Genomic DNA, 23808 nt, shown 5'->3' with positions numbered 1-23808 from the left:
TTGATTTGTTGCAGATGTAATAGATGATTCAGTTGTCTTATATAACAAAATGACAGTGGTATACAAGAATAATAATAGAAACACTGTATTACAGAGGAACTCTGCAGCTAAACCACTCATTGTCTGTGTGAAAAGCAGCTTTTCTGAAGGCAAAGTCTGTATAAATCCCCCTTACATCAGTGATACTACTTTTTTTGATGTTTCAGTCAGTTTCTTTGTCTGCTGTCTGTATGTGTTAGATGGTCGCTTCCTCATGCACACAAAAACGTCATAACAGAGATCATTGTTGTGAAAGTGTTTGAGCAACATTTAATACTTATACTTTCATGTTATTATCATCCACCATAAGTAAACTCATTATTTTATGCAATAGTATTTTCAGTACTTTACCTTTATGCATTATCATAGTCATCAATGTTCATAATTTATATTCACATTTTCATCTGCATCATTATACAATGAAGTTGAAGTTGACCTTTTATCACTCAAAAGACAGTGGAACCGAGGAGGATATCATTCACATTTTCATGCCGTGCTCTTTGATTTATCTTCTCTAATGTCTTGGCACACACACGCTCTCCGATTCCTCTTTCTATTCCATCTTTATTTTTTTGGAAAAGAAATAAAGAGAGATGAATCTAGAAGAAGAATAATTTAACATTGCAGAAAAAAAAAACACAACCAATAAATTACTCTGGTAAACCCACATCAAGCATTGCTACAGTTACTTCTCTGTGAGAGACAGCTGTAGTATCCTCTCCAGCTCTTCCTCCTCTTCCCTCCTCTTCCTTTAGGGAACAAAAAGAGGAGTGTTATTGGCTGATACTAATGAGAAAACCCACAAACTCTGTTCCACATTTTCTATATACGGATTTAAGATTTTCTCTTTTAAACCCATGCAATTCCTCACATTAAGTTGCTTTGATGAAAATATAAAGAACAAAATAATAATATGTGTTAATGTTTTGTGACTAGAACAGGTAAGGGGAGAGAAGAAAGCGAAACAAAATTTTCTCTTGGAAGAAAAAAGTGTCTTAAATATGCATGTTTTGTAAAACGTAAATGTGCTTGTCATATGTTGTTTATAGAACAACAAAACAAAAGATAAAAACTAATTTTGTTTTATTAAAAACTTTTACTAAATGTGCTTGTCAGGTTTGGTGCAAACATGTTTCCACCACTTAACGAAAAAATAAAAAAGGTAATTGCGACTTTTTATCTAATTTTTTTCTCACCAAAAACTTTTTTCCTCAGAATTGTAATATAAACTTGCAATTGCGAGTTATCAAGTCAGAATAGTAAGATATAAACTCGCAATTCTGTCTTTTTTTCTCAGATTTGCATGATATAAACTCGCAGTTATGTCTTTTATTCTCAGAATTGTGATATAAACTTGCAATTGCGAATTATAAAGTGAGAATTGCGAGACATAAAGTCGCAATTATGAGAAATAAAGTTGCAGTTCTGACTTTTTTTCAGATTTGCATGATATAAACTTGCAATTGTGAGTTATAAAGTCAGAATTGCGAGACAAAGTTGCAATTCTGACTTTTTTCTCAGATTTGCATGATATAAACTCACAATTGTGAGTTATAAAGTCAGAATTATAAGATATGAACTCGCAATTCTTTTTTCTCAGAATTGTGATATAAACTCGCAATTGCGAATTATAAAGTGAGAATTGCGAGACAAAGTTGCAATTATGAGAAATAAAGTTGCAATTCTGACTTTTTTTCAGATTTGCATGATATAAACTTGCAATTGTGAGTTATAAAGTCAGAATTGCGAGACATAAAGTTGCAATTTTGACTTTTTTCTCAGATTTGCATGATATAAACTCACAATTGTGAGTTATAAAGTCAGAATTATAAGATATAAACTCGCAATTCTCTTTTTTCTCAGAATTGTGATATAAACTTGCAATTGCGAACTATAAAGTGAGAATTGCGAGACATAAAGTCGCAATTATGAGAAATAAAGTTGCAGTTCTGACTTTTTCTCAGATTTGCATGATATAAACTTGCAATTGTGAGTTATAAAGTCAGAATTATAAGATATAAACTCGCAATTCTTTTTTCTCAGAATTGTGATATAAACTTGCAATTGCGAACTATAAAGTCAGAATTGCGAGACATAAAGTTGCAATTATGAGAAATAAGGTTGCAATTCTGACTTTTTTTCAGATTTGCATGATATAAACTTGCAATTGTGAGTTATAAAGTCAGAATTATAAGATATAAACTCGCAATTCTTTTTTCTCAGAATTGTGATATAAACTCGCAATTGCGAATTATAAAGTGAGAATTGCGAGACAAAGTTGCAATTATGAGAAATAAAGTTGCAATTCTGACTTTTTTTCAGATTTGCATGATATAAACTTGCAATTGTGAGTTATAAAGTCAGAATTGCGAGACATAAAGTTGCAATTTTGACTTTTTTCTCAGATTTGCATGATATAAACTCACAATTGTGAGTTATAAAGTCAGAATTATAAGATATAAACTCGCAATTCTCTTTTTTCTCAGAATTGTGATATAAACTTGCAATTGCGAACTATAAAGTGAGAATTGCGAGACATAAAGTCGCAATTATGAGAAATAAAGTTGCAGTTCTGACTTTTTCTCAGATTTGCATGATATAAACTTGCAATTGTGAGTTATAAAGTCAGAATTATAAGATATAAACTCGCAATTCTTTTTTCTCAGAATTGTGATATAAACTTGCAATTGCGAACTATAAAGTCAGAATTGCGAGACATAAAGTTGCAATTATGAGAAATAAGGTTGCAATTCTGACTTTTTTTCAGATTTGCATGATATAAACTTGCAATTGTGAGTTATAAAGTCAGAATTATAAGATATAAACTCGCAATTCTTTTTTCTCAGAATTGTGATATAAACTCGCAATTGCGAACTATAAAGTGAGAATTGCGAGACAAAGTTGCAATTATGAGAAATAAAGTTGCAATTCTGAGAAAAAAAAGTCTGAATTGTGAGATATAATATCACAATTGTGGGAAAAAAAAGTCATTATCGCGCGTTATAGTCTAATTTTTTTTTTTTTGAGGAGGAATAAAAACTATGTTCTTAGTTTATATCACAATTCTGAGAAAAAAGTGAGAATTGCAAGTTTGTATCATTCAACTGTGAATGAAAAAGTCACAATAACCTTTTTTTTCCCCATAGGTTATATATAGTGCAACAAAACAAAAGAAAAAACTGAAACAAAAACAAAAAAATTCTTGGAAGAAAAATGTGTAGTAAATGTGCTTGTCAGGTTGTTTATAGCACAACAAACAAACAAAAAAATGAAGAAAAAAAACAAAAAACGAAAAGAAAAATAATTTCTCTTTAATGAAAAATGTGTAGCAAAACAATAAACATTTTCTTGGATAGTAAATGTGTTTGTAATGTTGTTTATAGCACAACAAAACAAAACAACATGTGCTGGTGAAACAACAACAACAACAACAACAAAAACTATACACAAAAATAATTTATCTTGGATGAAAAAATGTGCTTGTCCGGTTGTTTACGACACAACAAAACATAAAAACATTTTTTTTTTTCTCTCAGATGAAAAATGCAGTTGTATATAGTGCAACAAAACAAAAGAAAAAAATATTTTGATAATAAATGTGCATTAAATGTGCTTGTCAGGTTATTTAAAGCATAAGAAAACAAAACAAAAATGAAACAAAAAACAATATTTTTTTCTTGGATAAAAAATGTTAAGTAAATGTGCTTGTCATGTTGTTTATAGCACAACAAAAATGAAACAAAAAACAATTTTCACAGATAAAAATGTGCTGCTCAGGTTGCTTATAGAACAACAAAATGAAACAAAAGAAAAATAGAAACAAAAACAAAAACAAACAAAAGAAAAATTGAAAATATAAAAATCCTCATGAATGAAAGATGTGTAATAAATGTGCTTGTCAGGTTGTATTTAGTGCAACAAAACAAAAATATGAAACAAAAACCAAATCCAAATTTTAAAAAAAATGTGCAGTAAATGTGCTTATCCGATATATCTTATCAAAATTAGACAAAAAAAACAACCAATAAACAAAAATAATTTCTCTTGGAAAAAAATATATATATATTCAGGTTGTATATAAGTGCAACAAAACAAAAAAAACAATAAAATATTTCAATAAAAAATGTGCTTGTCAGGTTGTTTAAAGCACAACAAAACTAAACAAAAATGAAACAAAAAACAATATTTTCTCTTGAATAAAAAATGTGTAGTAAATGTACTTGGCAGGTTGTATATAGTGCAACAAAACAAAAAATGATACAAAAAACTAAAACATTGTCAGGTTGTATATAGAACAACAAAATAATAACAAAAAAAGAAAAATACGTAACAAATGTGCTTGTCTTGTTGTTCATAGTGCAACAAACCAAAAAAAAAAAACCTGACAAAAAAGGCAAAACTACATTTTCTGTGTAATCTGTAGTAAATGTCAGCACAACCAAACAAAAAATGAAACAAACAAAATAGAAAACAAAACCTTTCTTTTAGATGCATGCAACACTGTCTTTAGCCATAAATTGAGCATAATATTTAGCCATAAAGTTATTTTAAGGTAGCATAAGTTTGTGGCCAGCTGTTTGCTAGCGGCTTCATGTCAGGAGCCAATGATGCCTTGAAACTCTTTCTAGATTTCAGCTCAGTAGATTTGGCAATACAGCTTATATTTCTGGATTCTTACATTTTCTTCCACCTCTATCATTCATACCTATCCAACTCCTCCTGTTCTCTGCATGAAAGCTCCATCGCGATGCGTAGCTGTTCATCAAAACTGCTGGCCACAGCAAACGCTCCCGGCGCCCGAGGCTCGGTCAGTGAGCTGTAACACGGAGGTGAGATGAGGGCGGGATCAGACGGGGATAACGGCTGGCCACCATCCGACTCGCCACTCTCCCCTCCAGCCAGTGACAAAGACAGAGATTCCTGAATCGCCCTGTCAGAGACACAATCACATTTCAAACTGCTGAACAATTGAAATGCATATCCTCACATACTCAACACTCAATCCACACAAACACACACCTCTCAAGCTGAGAGTCCTCCTCATAAAGCGGAGGCTGAGAAACTGGACGAGTGTTAGTGAGAGCCTCCCATATGGTCACCTACAGAAACACACAGGAAGAGAAAGAGAGATGAGGGAGTGGGTGGAAAGCTGTGGAGGGAATGATGAAAAGCTAAGGTCTGCTAATTGTTTAGTATTGACTAGAGCTTCACAATTACAATTAATTCTTGTCACCAGAGTTAATATCACAAAAAACCTTCTGTTGTCCCTTAGTTGTCCTCAGTGTGAAAAGATGGCTCTCAAAGTCATACAGTCATTGTTGGAAAGGGTTCAAATACACAAAAATGCTGGAAAACCAACAAATCTGTGGGACCTAAAGGATTTTTCTGAAGAACAGCGGGCAGTTTAACTGCTCAGGACAAATGAGGGACTCATGAACAACTATCACTAAACAAAAAAACAAAAAAAATTATAAATTCAACTATTATTTTCTCTTGTGGACTATATGTAAACTTGAAATATATTATTCAGCTCAGTTACTAAATAAAAAAAATCTGCATTTTGTATATTTAAAATAATTTAAATAATGAACATTTTGACTTCAACAATCTAATAATCACTGGGAAGTATCAGTTTATGAGTGGCTTTACAGGAAAAAAAAACCTAATCTAACTTACTATTCACAATCAGCGACTCAGAAGCTGTGTACAGCCAGCCAATCAAAACAGAGCTTGCCAGACTGAGAAAGTACATTGACTATTTTGTATATAATACACATTAGAATGCAGATCCATGACATACCATGTGATAGATGCCGTTACCTGGTCACTCTCTGTTCCCGCGTCCAACAGGCTCTGTTGAATGGCAAACTGGAGTAAATTATCATCCTCATCCCTCATCGGTTCGCTGCGGCCTGGTCCAAGTGTGGTGTATTCTGGAGGAGGCTCAAACACGGACGGGTCGACTTCACACTGCAGAGGGGGCGGTGTCTCACCTGAAAGCAGCGAGGTGAGGCTAAATACCTGGCACAGTCAGAGTCAGAGCAACTTTAGACCTGAAGAGATACTTACCGGCCTCTGTGGCTCCTTCAGGAGGTTGTACAGTAACAGAACTGACCGGTTCATCGCAGCCACAGAGATTGCTGAACGTCACTCGAGCATTCAACACGTGGAAGAGAGGAATTTCTAAAAGTCAGGACAATGAAAATTACAAAACATAGCTGCAAGAAGCAATTACGGGGCCAAGCACTAGACAAGCAAGGCAGCAAGCATCAGAGCAACTGAAGCAATCAGTAATTGAAGCCATTTTAAGATGATAATATAATGGGTGAAAATCATAAAAGTAACCACTGGTAATATGATTGAGTGGAGTATCACTTTTGATCAACAGGTGGCACCGTTTTCAAATCGATGTGGTGTGTTTTGTGTTAGGTGACAATGCCACACAGTTTGGTGTCATTATGTCAAAGCTTAACAAACAGCCTTAGAGTCATTTTGGCATCATGCCTCAAATTTGTAGCGGCGCTATATGAAAACGGTTTCATCTAAAAACACGAAATCCATTTCAAAAAAACTTTTCAGAACAGCCTAAAGATAATCCATGATCTTAAGATTGTCCATTTTGGTGAAAATCAGATGAACTGTCTAGGAGGAGTTCAAAAAAGTAGTTTTTCAACATAACTCAAAATGGCGAACAGGAAGTTTACCCAACTATAGCATAATTGGTATGTTTGTTGTTGGCATGACCCAAGGAATATGAGACCAGTTTCAATATAATAGGTTAATTTACACAAAAGCTATTAGCATTTATTAGCATAACTTTTGACCACAAGGTGGCGCTGCCTCCAAACCTTTCGAGTACTGTCAGAGCATAGTGCCGCTAGTCTCAGCCTCAGACGTCACGCCCACGGATCGTTGGCTAAACGTCTGATGCATATGGTACACTTAACTGGAAACACTTCAGGAATGTCGAAGTCGTCATCTGATTAGTTGAATTTGACCGGATTTCCGGGATACGCGAGTGTCGCGTTTGCTTTCGGTCCTCCGGTTAACAAAGCGCAGACTGAATTACTCGGCGTTTTGCTAAAAGGTGCTTATGCAGACGCGATTGTTGTTATACACTTTTGCGACGTTCGCGAACAAATTACTGACTTACTGCTTGTTCTCCCTCTTCTTATTTAACTGGTTATTTCAATAACTGACTTGTTGCACGCCAGTCTGTTGTTGAGGCATTTCCATGCACCGAAACGTGACGCTAAACGAAACGATCTGTGATTGGCTGTTTGACATGTCGATCAAAAGGCCTTAAGGAAAATTGGGTATGGTTCGACTCGGCACACTCCTCTGAAGTTTTGTGATTGTTGGCCAAACCCTTGTGAAGTTATAAGCAAAAATAGCCATTTTTCTGACCACTAGGTGGCACTGTGTTGAAACACTGCAGGTAGCCTCATGTTATGCTTGTTATAACACACACCAAGTTTGGAATACGCCAAACCATTGTGGACATATAACCTCACATCCATTTTTGTGCGCTTTTCGTAGAATTCATTTGCACATTATCCGAGAACGGTTTGACTAATCAACTTGAATTCCATAACTTTTTGCCAGCATGGTCAGAAGATGATCAGATGATTGTCTGATGAAAATCAGACAAACCAGTCTAGGACGAATTCGAAAAAGTAGATTCTTCAAACAATTGAAAATAGCAAAAAAACTAAACTCTTACGATTTTTGAATTTTAGACTTCATATGACCTGGCATGAGCCAAGGATTCAGAAGAAAAAGAAATCCTTCTGTGCCTTAAAGTTCAATAGTTATTAGTATAAACATGAGTGAAACTTTGGACAAGTGGTGGCGCTAGAGAGTTTGATATAGATACTCCAAAATTTGCTATGGTGACATTTTAGACTGTCCTCTATCAGTGTGCCAAATTTTACAACTTTCCCGCAAGCAGTTCTGTTCGCTGCCATAGACTCAAGAGCAGATGAAATGGAAGAAGAAGAAAAAGAATACTAATGGATACAATAGATGTTTTTGCATCTTCAGTGCTTGGCCCCTAATAACAATTTTTAGGTGGACTATCCCTTTAAGAAAGTAAACAGAAAGATATTTTGATTGCGTGTTGACTTTAAAGCTATAAAATTATCGACGTGACATTTCTTCCCACCTATCTTTACAGGAAAGCCAGGTGGTAGGCGTAAGGTGATGAAGTCGCGCAGCTTGGCGAAGTGGGCGTTAGATATGGCCATGAGGTCAATGATGGGCGTCACCTGCTCAGCCAGAGAGAGAGGATGAGCTTCACTCAACCACAGTGTGGCCTTAAACCTGAGAGGTAGAGAAACACCACATATTCTTAATTTACATGCAAACACGGTTCAAATCATGACACTTTGGAGTTGCTATAGAGATGGTACCTCTGCACTTTGCTTGTGAGCTCAACGGGCCGCCCGATATCTCTGCCGTTCAGATTAAACTCTGCATCGAAGTACTCCTCCGCTGTGATAGCTGTTGGGTTATGGGGACTAGCGCACTGAGAAACCTGACTCTAGAAACACAGTAAACAAATGAATCAGTAACAAAAGACTATAAACGTTCGCGTTGAAAAATAAGGTGGATAGTCATTTGAAAATACACTAAAAACAGTAATATTATGAAATATTATTACAGTTTAACATAAACATTTTCTATTTGGATATATTTTATAATGTAATTTATTTCTGTGATGAAAATATCATGAATTTTCAGCATCATTACTCCAGGCTTTAGTGTCAAATTGTTCTTCAGAAGTAATTTTAATATGTAAAAAACATTGTCAAATTTGATTATTATCAATGTTGAAAAGTGCTGCGTAATATTTTTGTGGATCAGTTTTTTAGGATTCTTCAGTGAATAAAAAGTTCAAAAGAACAGGATTTATATAAAAAAAGAAATATTTTGTAAAATTATAAATGTCTTTAATGTCATTATTGATCATTTTGATGCATCCACCCTCAATAATAAAAAAAAAATCAGTAACAGCAAAAAAACATTTACTGACCCCAAACATAATTTTTATTATTTTTAAAATAATTATATTAATCATTAATATTATATATTTTTTCTTTAGTAAATATAGTTTTATTGTTGTCAAATTTTGTGATTTGTTTTATTCTGGTAATTTGTTTATTATCGATGTTGAAAAGTTGTGCTGCATAATATTTTTTGTGGAAACCATAATAGATGTTTTCAGGATTCTTTACTGTTTAAAAAGTTCAAAAGAAAAGGATTCATATGAAATGTAAATATTTTGTAAAATTATAAATGTCTTTAATGTCATATTTGATCATTTTAATGCATCCATTCTTAATAAAAAAAAGTCAGCAAAAGCAAAAAAACATTTACTGACCCCAAATGTTTGTGGTGTTTTTATTTTATTTGTATTATTTTTTTTTTAATAATTATATTAATCATTAACATTTAATTTTTATTTTTATTTATTTCCTAAATATTTTTTGTGATTTATTGTATTCTGTTCATTTGATTATTATCAATGTTGAAAAGTTGTGCTGCATAATATTTTTGTGGAAACCATAATAGATTTTTTCAGGATTCTTTATATGAAATAGAAATATTTTGTAAAATTATAAATGTCATTTTTGATCATTTTAATGCATCCACCCTCAGTTAAAAAAATAAAAAATAAATAAATAATTCAGCAACAGCAAAAAAACATTTACTAACCCCAAACTTTTGAAATGTGGTGTTATTCTTTTATTTTTATTTTTTTTTAATTATATTAATCATTAACATTTTATATGATTTTTTTTTATTTCCTAAATATATTTTACTATATGAAATTTTGTGATTTGTATTCTGTTGATTTGTTTTTATCACTGCTATCTTAATTTAAACCTTTTTTTATATATATATTTTTTAAATAATTGTTTAAAAACCCTAAATATACTGAAATTCTAAATTAAAAATGTAACTGCATCTGACCAGTGATCCCACTCACCCCAGTACTAGAGATGTGCTGCTCAGCAATACCAAGGAACGACTGTAGAGGGGTTCGAGATCCTGAAAGCACAGAGAAGCCAGGAGTAAATAGAAGGTGGCAGCTATTAATTTCAAAAACTCTCAGATTGTATATTTATTAGTAAAATTGAGTGTCAGCATGTATGGGTTTACATACCTTTACTCCTAGACTTGTCCTGATCAGAAAGGTGTTCAGTCCGAGACCGTGTCACTAACTCCACATTAATGGCACTGTAAACCTACAATTACGTAATTATAAAAAATTAAAAAATTTACATTTTCGTCCCGGGTATAGGTGTTTTCAGCAAGTCTCTTAAGGTGAACTCACCTTTGCTTCATATCCACTGACAACCTCCGTCTTCTCAGAGCGCCATCCCCAAATCCCAGACTTATTTCTAGAGTCAGGCAAAACAGGGAATTAGATGTACAACAGTATACGTGTAATAACAAACTTCTTTATAAAGAGTTTAAACATAGTATTACTGGGGATTACCATTGCTACTTTTTGGGAGACGTTGAAGCCTCAGAAAGGGATAATGCTTTTAACTTTATCTTACATATCCAGTTGCTCCGAAGGTTAAGGAGACACTTTACAGAATTATGTTTAGGATTTACCCTGTTGGTAATTTTATACAGAAACTATTTAATTTTAAGGTGGATCCGTGTGTTTTTTGTTCTTCTTTTCCTGAAACACTTAATCACCTATTCTTTTACTGTAAGGATCTAAATTCTGGTTTGATATCCATAGCTGGTCCTCTAAAAATAGAAACTATTTCTTCATTTGTTTTGCAAGATATCTTCTTATTTAAGTGTGATTTAAATTCTCTTTTTTTTTTCAGATGTTATCAACTTTGATTTATTGTTGGGTAAATATCATATTCATACATACAAATGGAAAGAATGTAAGCCCTCCTTTCATGTATTTCTTTGTGAGTTTGTAAAAATGTTTCAGAGTTCAGATTTTGAGATCCATCTTTTCACACTGAAGACAACTGAGGGACTCATATGCAACTATTACAGAAGGTTCAAACACTCACTGATGCTTCAGAAGGAAAAATTATGCATAAACAGCCAGGGGGTGAAAACTTTTTGAGTGTGAAGATAAGGGTAAATTTAACTTATTTCGTCTTCTGGGAAACGTAAGTATCTTCTATAGCTTCTGAAAGACAAGACTACATGAAAAAGTATGATATTTAGGCAAAATAAGGAATAAGAAATAGGAAAATTCAACTATTATTTTCTCTTGTAGACTATATGTAACCGTCTTCTCTGTGAAATATCTTATTCATGACAGTACTAAATAAAAAAATTACATGCATTTTGTATGATCCCTTTTAGTTTGGTAAAATAATTAACATTTTGCAGATTCTGCAAGGTGTATGTAAACTTTTGACTTCAAACTTTTGACTCAACTAAATAATAAAAAAAAAAAACTTCTGGAACCAACGTCAATGAAAAAGCAGCCATGCACTAATGCACTCCATATAGACCCAGACTAATTAAATCAGTGGAAAAGCCTCTTCCGGTACCTCTCGAAGGCAATGTTGCGTGTGTTGAGATGAGTGGACACTATGGGAGAAGTGAGTCTCTGAGCCGTGTTTTCCTGCGACGGCAGCATGGCGGCGAGCAGAGAGGGAGTGTCCCGCGGAGACAGAGACAGCGGTTCTGTATACACCACCTGCTTCTCATGGTCCACCTCCATCACCATGGCCCCACTCTCTGCAATAAAGGCACAAAACACCTCAAAGCACTGAACTCCATGTGAATCCTGCTCGAGTGTGTGCTGAAGACTGAAGACTCACCTCCACCTTTAAAGATGTAGCTGCGTCGGCCTTTAAGCCAAGTCATGTGCTCAAAGCCCAATAAAGTGGTGTCGACCCTCAAACACGAACCGCTTTTCCATACACGATACACGTCGCTTGGACAAACTTTCGACACTAGAGGAACTGAGTCATTGAGACAGAACGACAATAGACTGTCAGAAGCAATCGATCTGAGGAGCTGTCCACGTATGTGGTGCTGAAACGGTTGAAGCTGCCATTTAGGTTGCCAATGGTGAGTTGGTTGGTTTTATTTTAAACTTATCAGCTTGAGAGGTTATTAAATGGCAGATAAGATTCAACATTTAATAATTGAATAAATACAAAAAATATTTAAAACCAATTGTGAAACAGAAGTGAAAGCATTTGAATCAGAAAGAGTTTGTAGGATTTCTTGAACTCACCCCAGCTAGTAAATTCCCATTTCATCTCCACATAGAAATCGCGTGCCTGCAAGAAAGACAACATGTTGCAATGCCTTCTGAAAGCAGGTTATCTGCAGAATTTTGAAAGGTGTCATCGGATGCCCATTTCCACAAGTTGATATGATTCTTCAGGGTCTTGATGAGAAGTCTATAACATACTTTGGTTAACATTTCTCAATTATAGTGTAAAAAAAACACTCTTTTTACCTTGTCAAAATCAGCCCTTTTTAGAGCGAGCTATTCTGTTGCACATTTCTTTAAATGCTAATGAGCTCTACTCGCCCCGCCCCTCTCTGCCATGGGATGACGAGCCGTAATGTTTACTTTAGCTGCATTTAGCTGCGAAACTTGCTAAATAGCACATTATTATGAAAGGCCATTTGCAAAGATGCATCAAAAACCCTTATACTCACTTCTGCTGTGGGTGAAGCTGCATTACGAATGATTTGCACGAACATAGACGCATACGTAGGATTGGTGCTTTCCTTTCAAAAACGAAAGTAACATTAATCCTCTGCGTCTTCAGCGGCTCAGATGTCGGGACTGCTATGTTCATTATTATATCCAACAACAGAACACAGAATCGCTTAATCGTAGACATTCTTGTCTTCCCCGGACTGTTTCAGCTCGGTGAGGGCGGGTCTAAGGTAAGGCGCTCATGTCAATCAAATATCGTGGGAGCGGCCTTATTGGAAATGTCATCACACCAACAAGAAGTTGAGAATGACCTGATTTTAAAAAGGGGATATTACTTTTAAAGATTAAAAAAAATACCACTGGGTGGATTTTTATCATTGTAGGGTTGTTGTATACACAAACTGCCAACACACATTAATGTTCGAACAACATGTAAAAGTGAGTTTTGCATCCGATGACCCCTTTAAGCTCAAATTTACTTACCTTTTTTAAGACCTGCACAAATAAAATTAATATCATAGCAGGGCAAGGCTGTCTATTGTAACATTTTAAACTGTAAAATGACTGTAAAAAGCATGATTTACAGTTCAGATAGAGGTTTTTAAAAAAACTGAAAGTTTCATAAAATTATCTCATAAGTATTAATTATATCAATTATTACATTCATTAAATAACATATAATATTTTGTAATCATCTCTGCATGTTTGCAGTGTAAAAACACTGGTTGATTTTTACTTTGGTCTGAATAAAAACAGCAGACGGCCTTATTGGAAATGCAAATTCATTCTCTGCCAGCATGTGGTGCTTTCGAAACGGCAGAAATATTGTGGTTTAGCTAGTAACTGCAGATTTAAGACCTCTTGAAATCATAATTAAGACTTTCTAGTACCGCTTAAGACTTTTTATGGTCTCAAATTTGAAACAACAAAATACAATTAAGACTTTTTAAGACATTTTAAGGACCCACGGAAACCCTGGAAAGAGGATGGTAAATAAAACCGATACTGTACCTGGTGAGTTTATAAAAAGGCTTCTTTAAATCAAACGCATCTTCAGTCAGGGTGTATGTGTGCAATTGGATCACCTGTCTCAGTTTGCTCAGTAGCTCAGGAATACCAGCCAGTCTCTCTGTGGCTCTTCTGAAGTCTCTGTACTGAAGGACCAGCTGCACCAGCTCAGGGTCTCCAGTGCTCACTGCCTCTTGCAAAACTGCACACAGAATGAGATATTCTGAAGATGCACATGTTGACAACCAGGAAACGTTCTTCTCTTCCATGTTAGTCTTTTACATGCATTCACATGCATCATATACTCTTGTGAATACCCATTGAAGACTAATGCAGAAGAAAAGAAAATGTTGAATGAAGTTGTTATTTTAGGGGGTTTTTTTGCGCACAAAAAGTATACACATAGCTTCGTAACTTTGCGGTCGAACCACTGATGTTGCATGGACTATTTTATCAATGTCCTTTCTACCTTTCGGAGCTTGAACATTTAAGTTGTGTTGCTGTCTATACAGGGCCAGAAAGCTCTCAGATTTCATCAAAAATATTTTAGTTTGTGTTCTGAAGATGAAGGGTTTGGAATGACATGAGGGTGAGTACTATCCCTTTTATCATATAAATGCAACTATTTTCTCAATCAGATTTAAAAATACTTTGTGCACATAAGCAGTGCCGTAATGTGTATGTTTACCAGAACCTTTTTATAAGTAGTTATTGACTGAAATCTTGTATTCCTCACACGAATTTACAGTGGGGTAATTCTATGCAAATGTCAACCTTACCATGAAAAAATAAAGTCTTTACCAAAGGTTTTTACTATACTCATCTCACAGATGTCAACATTTGGTGGTTCAAATACCCATGCAAGTTTTTAAAGCATTTTTTTAGAGCATGATTTTCTATAGTCTGGTAAGTGCTATTATCAGGCTTGTCACATCCATAATAGTACATATTTCGCATAAATAGACACTTCAAAATAAAAATAAAGTAAGAATGATATGTTCTGTGAAGAGCTATCGCTTCTTTATTTGTTGTGTGTTATTGCATCTGGTTTGTGCATTTTAATTGCAACAAACTGAGACAGACTAAATCCAGAAGAACTGTGGCAACGTCTACAAGATGCTTTAAGAAACCTACCTGCAAAGCTACCTGAGAAACTATACGCAAGTGCACCTAGAGCAAAAGCTGCAAAGAATGGTCAAACCAAACGTTGATTTAATTTAGTTAATAGAAGTTAATTGGTAAAGAAAATCTATTTATTTATCTATTTATCATTTTAGAGCATTTTTACACTAGTGACTACTGTAGCTTTTACAGGTATGTTTCCTGAAGCATCTTGGAGACGTTGCCACAGTTCTTCTGGATTTAGTCTGTCTCAGTTTGTTCTGTTTCTGACAGACTGGATGATGATGAGATCAGAGCTCTGTGTGGGGCACTGGCTGTTGTCAGACTCCTTGTGCAAACGAAAATCTCACTGGATTACAGTTAATGGCAAAACAAATGTCTGAAAATGTAAACTGATATTTCCTACTGACACTACAGCAAAAGATAACTGACTTAAAAACATTTTAAGCTGGTGAAAATATTGGCTTTTAATAATTTTGTCCACCATTGAATATATATCAGGAGGGTTTTCTCCAAGGAGGCAAAGACGGCAGCGTCTCCTCAAAATATTGGATAAGAAAAAAAATTGTAGTACAAAAATAAAACAATGCCAATATTACAAAATATAACATTAAAAAGGTACAAATCACTTGTTTTTCTAAAGAAACACTGTCCAACAGCGACAGCAGCAGGTAAAGTTATACAGCAGGAGTCTGCATCTCTCACACCTCCCCTGAGCCCATTGAGTTTTAACAGAACCCCTAAAGCATGCAGTAAGTTTGGTGGGGGATAATTAAGAACGAATGGAGGAAAGTGACGTGACAGGAGGCAACGCCTCAATTGTGATATGATTGGATGTGACTGGTTATGTTCAACTGATTGGTTCATGCGATAAATCCCTCCTCCTGTCCATGTGTGTTCCGCATTCACAAATCAGTCTGAATGTACAATATAATGGCTTTAATGGGAAAACTAAATAAAAACAATTTAGATATAACCACACATTTAGATATAACCACTTTGTTTCATCAAAATAAGACTTAAAATGGCATGAAAACAAGTTTTTAGTGAGCAATCAGCTTGATGAAATTTAATGCAAATCTCCATGTCTGTGACCAATAGAGGGTTTGCACTTATCGGCCATACTGGCGATATTCGGATTGAAACAACAGCATGGATTGTATGGTTAATGTACTACTGAATAAGTTGTTCTGCTAATTTATGCTGTCACAGAAAAATGTGTGGAAGTTGCTAAATCATAGAGAAAGACTTAGTTAGCAGGTGCGCAATATTTTGACTAACTTAAGTTATCAGGTGGTAAAGAGATGTACAAGCAGTAATAATTAAGATATTTGTCTAATAATTTACCTACCTGACCAGAAATGATAAAAACAAACACAAATGTTGTCAAGATTCTTGAAATCCTGGTTCAGTTTGGCCAACCACAAATGTCTTTTGTTCCTCAGTTAGTTTTTTGCACTCTTCTCCTTGATTTGTTATAACTTATTACATGACAATAACTCGAAAATCGATACTGAAGCGAGTATTGAAAGTATTGATACTCAAATTAAATATTGATACTAAGGTGTGTTTTATTTACCAGTGATTTTGTTTATTTAACAAAAATAATGGGTACAATATGCATTGAATTGGACGTATAACTTATGTTAGGGAATAATTGTGCAGGACAGAACTATTTTCCTACTCGTCTAAACACATCCAAATGTTGCAAGACAGAACCAATCAATCACAGAGAGCATTCACTCCCTTCAGTTCAGACAGTGCATTCAAACAGGGCTGCGTTTCCCAAAAGTTTCATAAGAAAGCACTGATGCTTCATCAGAGAACAACATAAATTGTGCAATTACATTTATTTAAATTAGCGTTTAAAGTTCATTGATCATGTTTTGTAGTAATGTTAATATAAATCATACACTGTCAGATTTAAATTGCATTTTATGTTTGCAACAGCCTGTCACTGGGAGCCCTTTATGAAACTAAGTATTTTCAACTACAGGTTTTGTAGTTACCACTACAGTAACATATTTTAACTGTGTAAAAAATGTAATTTAATAAGTTGCAATTAAGGTATATTAAATGGTAGAATGCATTTCGAATATAAAGTTAAAGGTTGTATCAGCGATTTCTAGCCTAAAACATAAAGTGTAAAATTCAGCTGATCTTTCATCACGATCCGCTCGCTGCCTGCCCCATAAATTGTCTGTGAAAAAACCGCGTCTCTCTGGTCAGCCTAGGGTCCGAGATATGCCAAAAAAACAATCGGCACTACCAACCTTTCCACACAAAAACAAACAGTGTTCCAACCAATCAGCGTCAGGGGTTTGGTGTTGTGGACTTTCGCTCCGCCTCCCTCACATCCCAGCACCAGTAGGAAAGTCCACAACACCAAACCCCTGACGCTGATTGGTTGGAACACTGTTTGGTTATCTGTGGTGTGTTGATAGCGCCGATTGTTTTTTTGGCATATCTCGGACCCTAGGCTGACCAGAGAGACTCGGTTTTTTCACAGACAATTTATGGGGCAGGCAGCGAGCGGATCGTGAAGAAAGGTCAGCTGAAATTGACACTTTATGTTTTAGGCTAGAAATCGCTGATACAACCTTTAAGGGGGTATAATTACAAGGGATGCACCGAATGTTCGGCAACCGGAATTAGACGAATAAACGAAACGGCAGAATAAATTATACCGAACAATGACGCGATCAAATAGAGGCGCGCACTAATGCAGAAAACATGTCGGCAGTGTGGAAGCATTTAAAACTGTCCCAGAAAGACAAAGCACTGACAGCATGAGACTGTTTAGAAGTGCATCGTATGTCTTCCATGAGAAGAGAAAGGGGTGGTTGTCGCTGGTTACTGTATGATGACTGAAATCTTGAAATGGCCTTAAACCATTAATAAATAAACTACAGAATGTTATGTTGAAACATGTTGAAACAGAATGTATGCCGAGCTCTTCTTGTGAGTTTCCACCAAAATAAAAATCAATAAATGTTAGTATTGCAATTTTTCTGTTGTTCTGTAAATTGAAATAAAAAAGTAAGACAAAAATAATGATAAATATAGCTGCAAGCAGCAATTACGGGGCCAAGCATTCAAAGGGGAAAATGAGGAGCTAAGGATGGCAGGAACAGCAGACCAACTGCAACAATAAGTAAAAAGAAGCCATTTTAGGATTATTTTAGTCAAAACGACAGAAAAATTATGTAGAACGCCTACTGATACGATTTAAAGGCTTATTAGGTTTGACCAACAGGTGGCGCTGTTATCAAATCGATGTGGTGTGTTTAGTGTGAGGTGACAAAGGCACACTCAAAGTTTGGTGTCGTTATGTCAAAGCTTTGCAGAGATAAAGCCTCAGAATCATTTTGGTACGAAAACGGTTTCATCTATCAACATGAAATCCATTACTTTTTGTCAGCACAGTCTGAAGATAATCTGACTCGATTTTGGTGAAAATCAGACGAACGGTCTAGGACTAGTTCGAAAAAGTAGGTTTTCAACATAAATCAAAATGGCGGACAGGAAGTTTGGCCAACTGTGGCATATTTGGTATCTATGTTGTCGGCATGACCCAAGGAATATTTTGAGACTAATTTCATTTCACTAGGCTAATGCTGTCTACAGTTATTAGCATTTTTGGACAATTTATAATTGATAGTTAATGAATGGTTTGTTACTCTTGACCAATAGGTGGCGCTGTTACCAAATTGATGTGGTGTAATCACTGTTAGGTGGTAATGCCACATACCAAATGTCGTGCAAATATCTCAAAACTTTGCAGAGATACAGCTTCAGATGTGCTTTGGCATCTTTTCAGCAAATTCGTTGATGCATTAAATGAAAACGGTTTTGAATATCGACACAAAATCCATAACTTTTGGTCAGCATGGTCTGAAGATGATCCGAGTCAAATTTGGTGAAAATCCGACTAGGAGGAGTTCGAAAAAGTAGGTTTTCTACATTAATCAAAATGGCGGACAGGAAGTTTGGCCAATTTTGGCATAATTGGTATCAATGTTCTCGGCCTGACCCAAGGAATATTTTGAAATCAATTTTATTACAATAAGCCATTTTTCACATAAGTTATTAGCATTTTTCGAAATTTCGTTATAACTTTTGACCACAAGGTGGCGCTGGCCCCAAAATTTTTATATACATTCAGGGCATGGTGCCGAACATTTTTGTAATTATTGTCGAAACCATACGCTAATCCTTTCTCAAGATACAGCATTTTAAAGCTAAATTCAAAATGGCCGACACCCAAAATGTCTGACATGGGAAAATTGGATATGGTTCGACTCGGCATGCTCCTCCGAATCTAATGGGATGAGCTTTGAGATTTTTTGGCAAAGCACTGAGAAGTTATAAGCAAAAATAGCCATTTTTCATATCTCCTGACCACTAGGTGGCAATGTGACGAAACACTGCAGGTAGCCTCAGGTCATGCTTGTTACAACACACACCAAGTTTGGTCTCAATACGACAAACCGTTGAGGAGATATGGCCTCACATCCGTTTTTGCACGCTTTTCGTAGAATTAATTAGCTCGCTATTCGAGAACGGTTTGTTCAATCAATTTGAATTCCATAACTTTTTTGCCAGCATGGTCTGAAGATGATCTGAGCCAATTTTGGTGAAAATCAGACAAACCGTCTAGGACGAGTTCGAAAAAGTAGGTTTCACAAACAATAAATTATAGAAAAAGAACTAAACCTTACGATTTTTTAATTTTGGAGTTCATTCGACTCGGCATGACCCATGGATTCAGAGAAAAAAAGAATTTTGATTTTGTGGCTTACGGTTCAAAAGTTATTAGCAAAAAGAAAGTGAAATTTTGGACAAGTGGTGGCGCTAGAGAGTTTGAGTTAGAGACATCAAACTTGCTATGGTTAATGTTGGGACTGTCCTCTATCAGTGTGCAAAATTATACAACTTTCCCGCAAGCGGTTCTATGGGCTGCCATAGACTTGCGGCAGAAGAAACGTTAGAAGAAGAAGAAGAATGCCACCTTCGGTGCTTGGCCCCTAACAATCATTACAACAGCTCTATTAATACATTTACTATAACATTCTCCTTTGCTCAGCAAGGCTGCATTTATTTGTACATTAAAAACACATGCCTGATTCAAGAAGGGGGTCTTATGGCCAAAGAATATTATTTTACTAACATATTAATTTTAAGTTAAAATGGTTTGTTGGTAGGCTATAATGTCTACTAGAATGTTAAAAATGTCCAGTGATATGTAAATATTTTTAAATTGTTGTTTTGTAATTTACTTTTTTTTTTTTTGAAAAGCAAGACAAAACTGTAAAAAGCACATTTTGGCTATTTAATTTATGCAATAGTGAAAAAAATTGGCAAAATACAAAAACATTTAAAACCGTATCCGGTAATCGGTCTTCGGCCCAGTGTTTAATTTTCATTTTGGTGCATCCCTAATAATGACATATTTTACTCTTAGTAATGTAATAAAATATAATCATTTAAAAGATAAATTTAGAAGTATCGTATCGGTATCGACGATACTGGCCTTAAAAGTATCAGTATCGTAACGAAAACAAAATAAGTGGTATCACCCATCCCTAGAAAACACTCTATATTTACTGAGCTTTGATGATAATAGTGAACTATTTTTAAAATATCTGAACATAAGTTCACAAATAAACTATATTCTTGAGTTATTGATTCTTGAGTTATTACTTTGGAATAAACGTAAAATGCTTAAAGGAGTAGTTCACTTTCAGAACAAAAATTACAGATAATGTACTCACCCCCTTCTCATCCAAGATGTTCATGTCTTTCTTTCTTCAGTCGTAAAGAAATTATGTTTTTTAAATTCAGGATTTCTCTCCATATAATGGACTTCTATGGTGCCCCCGTGTTTGAACTTCCAAAATGCAGCTTCAAATGGCTCTAAACGATCCCAGCCGAGGAAGAAGGGTCTTATCTAGCGAAACGAACGGTTATTTTCTAAAAACATAACAATTTATATACTTTTTAATCTTTAGACAGAGCAACAATTATTTTTTGTTAGAAAATAACCAATTGTTTTGCTAGAAAAAAACCCTTCTTTCCTTGGCTGGGATCGTTCAGAGCCATTTGAAGCTGCATTTTGGAAGTTCAAACTCAGGGGCACCATAGAAGTCCATTATATGAAGAGAAATCCTGAAATGTTTTCCTCAAAAAACATAATTTCCTTACAACCGAAGAAAGAAAGACATGAACATCTTGGATGACAAGGGTTGAGTACATTATCTGTAAATTTTTGTTCTGAAAGTGAACTACTCCTCGATGAGATTCATACTTGGCTTGACCTGTGTGTTTGTGTGTATTTTTTATAGTCATGTTTATTTTTATTTTGTTGGTTTGTTTTTCACAGTGTGATTTTTGATGAAATCTAGCTTTTAAACCCCAGTCACTAATTACTTTCACACCTCTTTTGTGTTCCACAGAGTAAAGTCTTACAGGTTTTGGAAATGCGTGAGTAAATGATAGCGAAATTGATTTGTAGGTGAAGTGGGTTATTCCTTTAAATGATGGCTGTACCTGTCCATCCCTGTGTGTTGTTGTGTGTCGGATCAGCGTTGTGTCTCAGTAAGACTCGTGTGGACTCCAGGTGCCCGAGACACACTGACAGCTCGAGCGGCGTGCGCCCGCGCGGATCCAGCCACTCCATGTCATGCTATAACACACACATTCAAATACAAAACACACGGCTTTATAGAGAAAAAAACATTATTATTTAAAATACTCAATAGTTTAAACTACTCCATGTACCTCATTTTTCTGAAGCTCTCGGTCCAGTTCTAGATATTGATTGTTCCACACCAGATAATGTAAAGGAAACGCCTCTTCAGCCATTTCAGTGATGTTGGATTTCAGCTGTTTGGTTATATTTAACGTGGTTGAGTTTTATTTTTGGTCGCTGAATCTGTTTTTAGTAAATGTTTGTTGGGCAGTGGCCACCTTTGCATCTAAACAGATACACGAGCGTTTATTTACGGACCGTTCATCTCATTTGATAAAATGTGTCGTTTAATCTGCTCAGTGAATTCATTCCCTCAGGACTCCAGATGTCTCATTTACACTCATTACCGGTCTGATTCGTGTGTTATTTTGCTGTAAATCCCTCCGTTTGCTGAAAATATCCACTGACTGTCAAGCCAACAGCTGCTTAGCTAGCGAAGCTAAGTCAAAAATTCTGCAAGTCTGTATAAAATAGCCTCTTCAAGGCTAAAATGGTTGAAAATTGATCGGTAAAACGCAGCGGCGTTCCGTTAAATGAGGTAAAATCGAGAGCATGGATGAGTTAGAGGTTTATTTGCAGTAAAGCATCCTTGCGTTAGCAGATAGCTTCCCATCATCCTCATCATCAGGCTAGTGCTGCTGGAGCTCGCTGACACATGATGTTCTCACTATCCTCTGAAAGGGAGAAGGACTTCTTTCCATTATATTCCGACCGGGCTGTAATGAACCGATGGGAAAATGCAGATAACCCACCGCAGAAAGCGAGCGGAGGCCTAATTTCCATCCATGTCCATGTGAAAAATGCATCGGATGCAGGATTGGCTTTGCTGATACTCTCCTCATGCGCCTTCACTATGGAGGCTGAATGTAACTCATCTGACATCAGACAGCAGCATGTACAGAATATATAAACTCAACTGAGACAATTTATAAATGCAGCTGAGATGAGCCAGAATCATGGGCACAATTTTTAAACTTGTCTGAGAGGTCAGACAACACCCACAAAAAAAAATATCATGTGTGTTTGTGTATACCTAATCAAATATCAGATGCATGTGGTAAATGAATTAATCCTTCTGAGATCAGATCAGCAGTTATCTGAAATTTAGACTGAGCTGAATTTATAAATTCATCTGTGACAAGACAGCATCATGCAGAATTGTTTAAACTTATCTGAATTTGAAACCAGACTGAATCAGAATAGCATAATGCTGAATTTCTAAATCAGAGATCAGACTGGGATATACTGAGTTTAGAAACCCACCTAAAAAACAAAGAGGACATACTGAAAACTCACCGTAATCAAAACAGGGATGAGGATATTTAACCAATATCAAATAACAGACGGGGATGTGAATTCATGAACTTTTGAGCTCAGACAGGATTGTGTGAATCTGAACACTTTCTGAGATCAGACAGCATTGTATTGTAGTTATTTGAAACCGGGCAGAATCACATCCACAATTTTTAAACTCATCTGAGATCAGACAGCATCTCTGAGCTCTGAGCTGAATTTATAAACTTGTTTGAGATGAGCCAGCTTCATGCACTAAAATTTGTAAATTGATCTGAGATCAAATGACAGATGTGGGAAACCCTTACGAGATCAGACAGGTTCATGCGCTAAATTTATAGACTCATCTGAGATCAGACAGCATTGTATTATACTTATTTAAAATCGGGTAGCATCACAACCACAATTTATAAACTTATTTGAGATCAGACAGCATCTTAAGCTGAATTTAAACTCATCTGAAATGAGCCAGTATCATGCGCTAGAATTTGTAAATTGATCTGAGATCAGACAGCATTAGAAACAGAACTGATCTAAGATCAACTAACATGAAACAGATGTGGGAAACCCTTATAAGTTTAGACAGGAACATGTGAATTTATAAACTTTTCTGAGATTGGACAGTATTGTATTCTAGTTATTTGAATAACCAGAATTTACAAGAATTAGTAAATTGATCTGAGATCAGATAACATCAGAAACAGAACTGATCTGAGACCAAATAGCATGAGACAGATGTGGGAAACCCTTTTGAGATCAGACAGGAACATGTGCTAAATTAATAAACTCAACTGAGATCAGACAGCATCTTCCACAAGAATTTGTTAATTGATCTGAGATCAGATAACATCAGAAACAGAATTGTTTTGAGATCAAATAACATTATACATACATGGGAAAACCTTATGAGATCAGACAGGAA

The 23808-nt window shown here is 35.4% G+C and overlaps 1 protein-coding gene across 2 annotated transcripts; it reads right to left on the bottom strand.

Annotated features, from left to right (window-relative positions):
• Positions 1-280: 280 nt before the first annotated feature.
• Positions 281-22439, bottom strand: ankrd13d (ankyrin repeat domain 13 family, member D). 2 transcript variants are annotated; one of them, XM_073820378.1, is made up of 17 exons: positions 21623-22439; positions 21392-21527; positions 13798-13922; positions 12275-12320; positions 11853-11996; positions 11580-11769; positions 10379-10445; positions 10208-10289; positions 10031-10092; positions 8451-8581; positions 8204-8361; positions 6109-6222; positions 5860-6032; positions 5059-5138; positions 4745-4969; positions 708-788; positions 281-601 (listed from the first exon to the last, which is right to left on the bottom strand). In XM_073820378.1, the coding sequence occupies exons 1-16, from the start codon at positions 21704-21706 to the stop codon at positions 725-727; spliced, it is 1881 nt and encodes a 626-aa protein (XP_073676479.1). In that variant the 5' UTR covers positions 21707-22439; the 3' UTR covers positions 281-601; positions 708-724. The 2 variants fall into 2 exon arrangements, with proteins under 2 accessions (XP_073676479.1, XP_073676478.1); XM_073820377.1 differs by having other exon boundaries at positions 281-788.
• Between the last annotated feature and the right edge of the window lie 1369 nt (positions 22440-23808).

Source organism: Garra rufa, chromosome 16 (assembly GCF_049309525.1).
Source record: "Garra rufa chromosome 16, GarRuf1.0, whole genome shotgun sequence".
NCBI lineage: Eukaryota > Metazoa > Chordata > Actinopteri > Cypriniformes > Cyprinidae > Garra > Garra rufa.
This window is presented reverse-complemented; position numbering and strand designations above follow the sequence as displayed.

What these genes read in the sequence shown, in the direction of transcription:
- ankrd13d (XM_073820377.1), bottom strand. Translation starts at nt 21,706, where the DNA reads ATGGCTGAAGAGGCGTTTCCTTTACATTATCTGGTGTGGAACAATCAA. An exon ending in TGGCTTTCCTGTAAAGATAG is followed by an intron (nt 6,223 to 8,203) that starts GTGGGAAGAAAT and finishes CCTGACTTTTAG; the next exon opens with AAATTCCTCTCTTCCACGTG. An exon ending in GAACAGGAGGAGTTGGATAG is followed by an intron (nt 789 to 4,744) that starts GTATGAATGATA and finishes TGTTCCCTAAAG; the next exon opens with GAAGAGGAGGGAAGAGGAGG.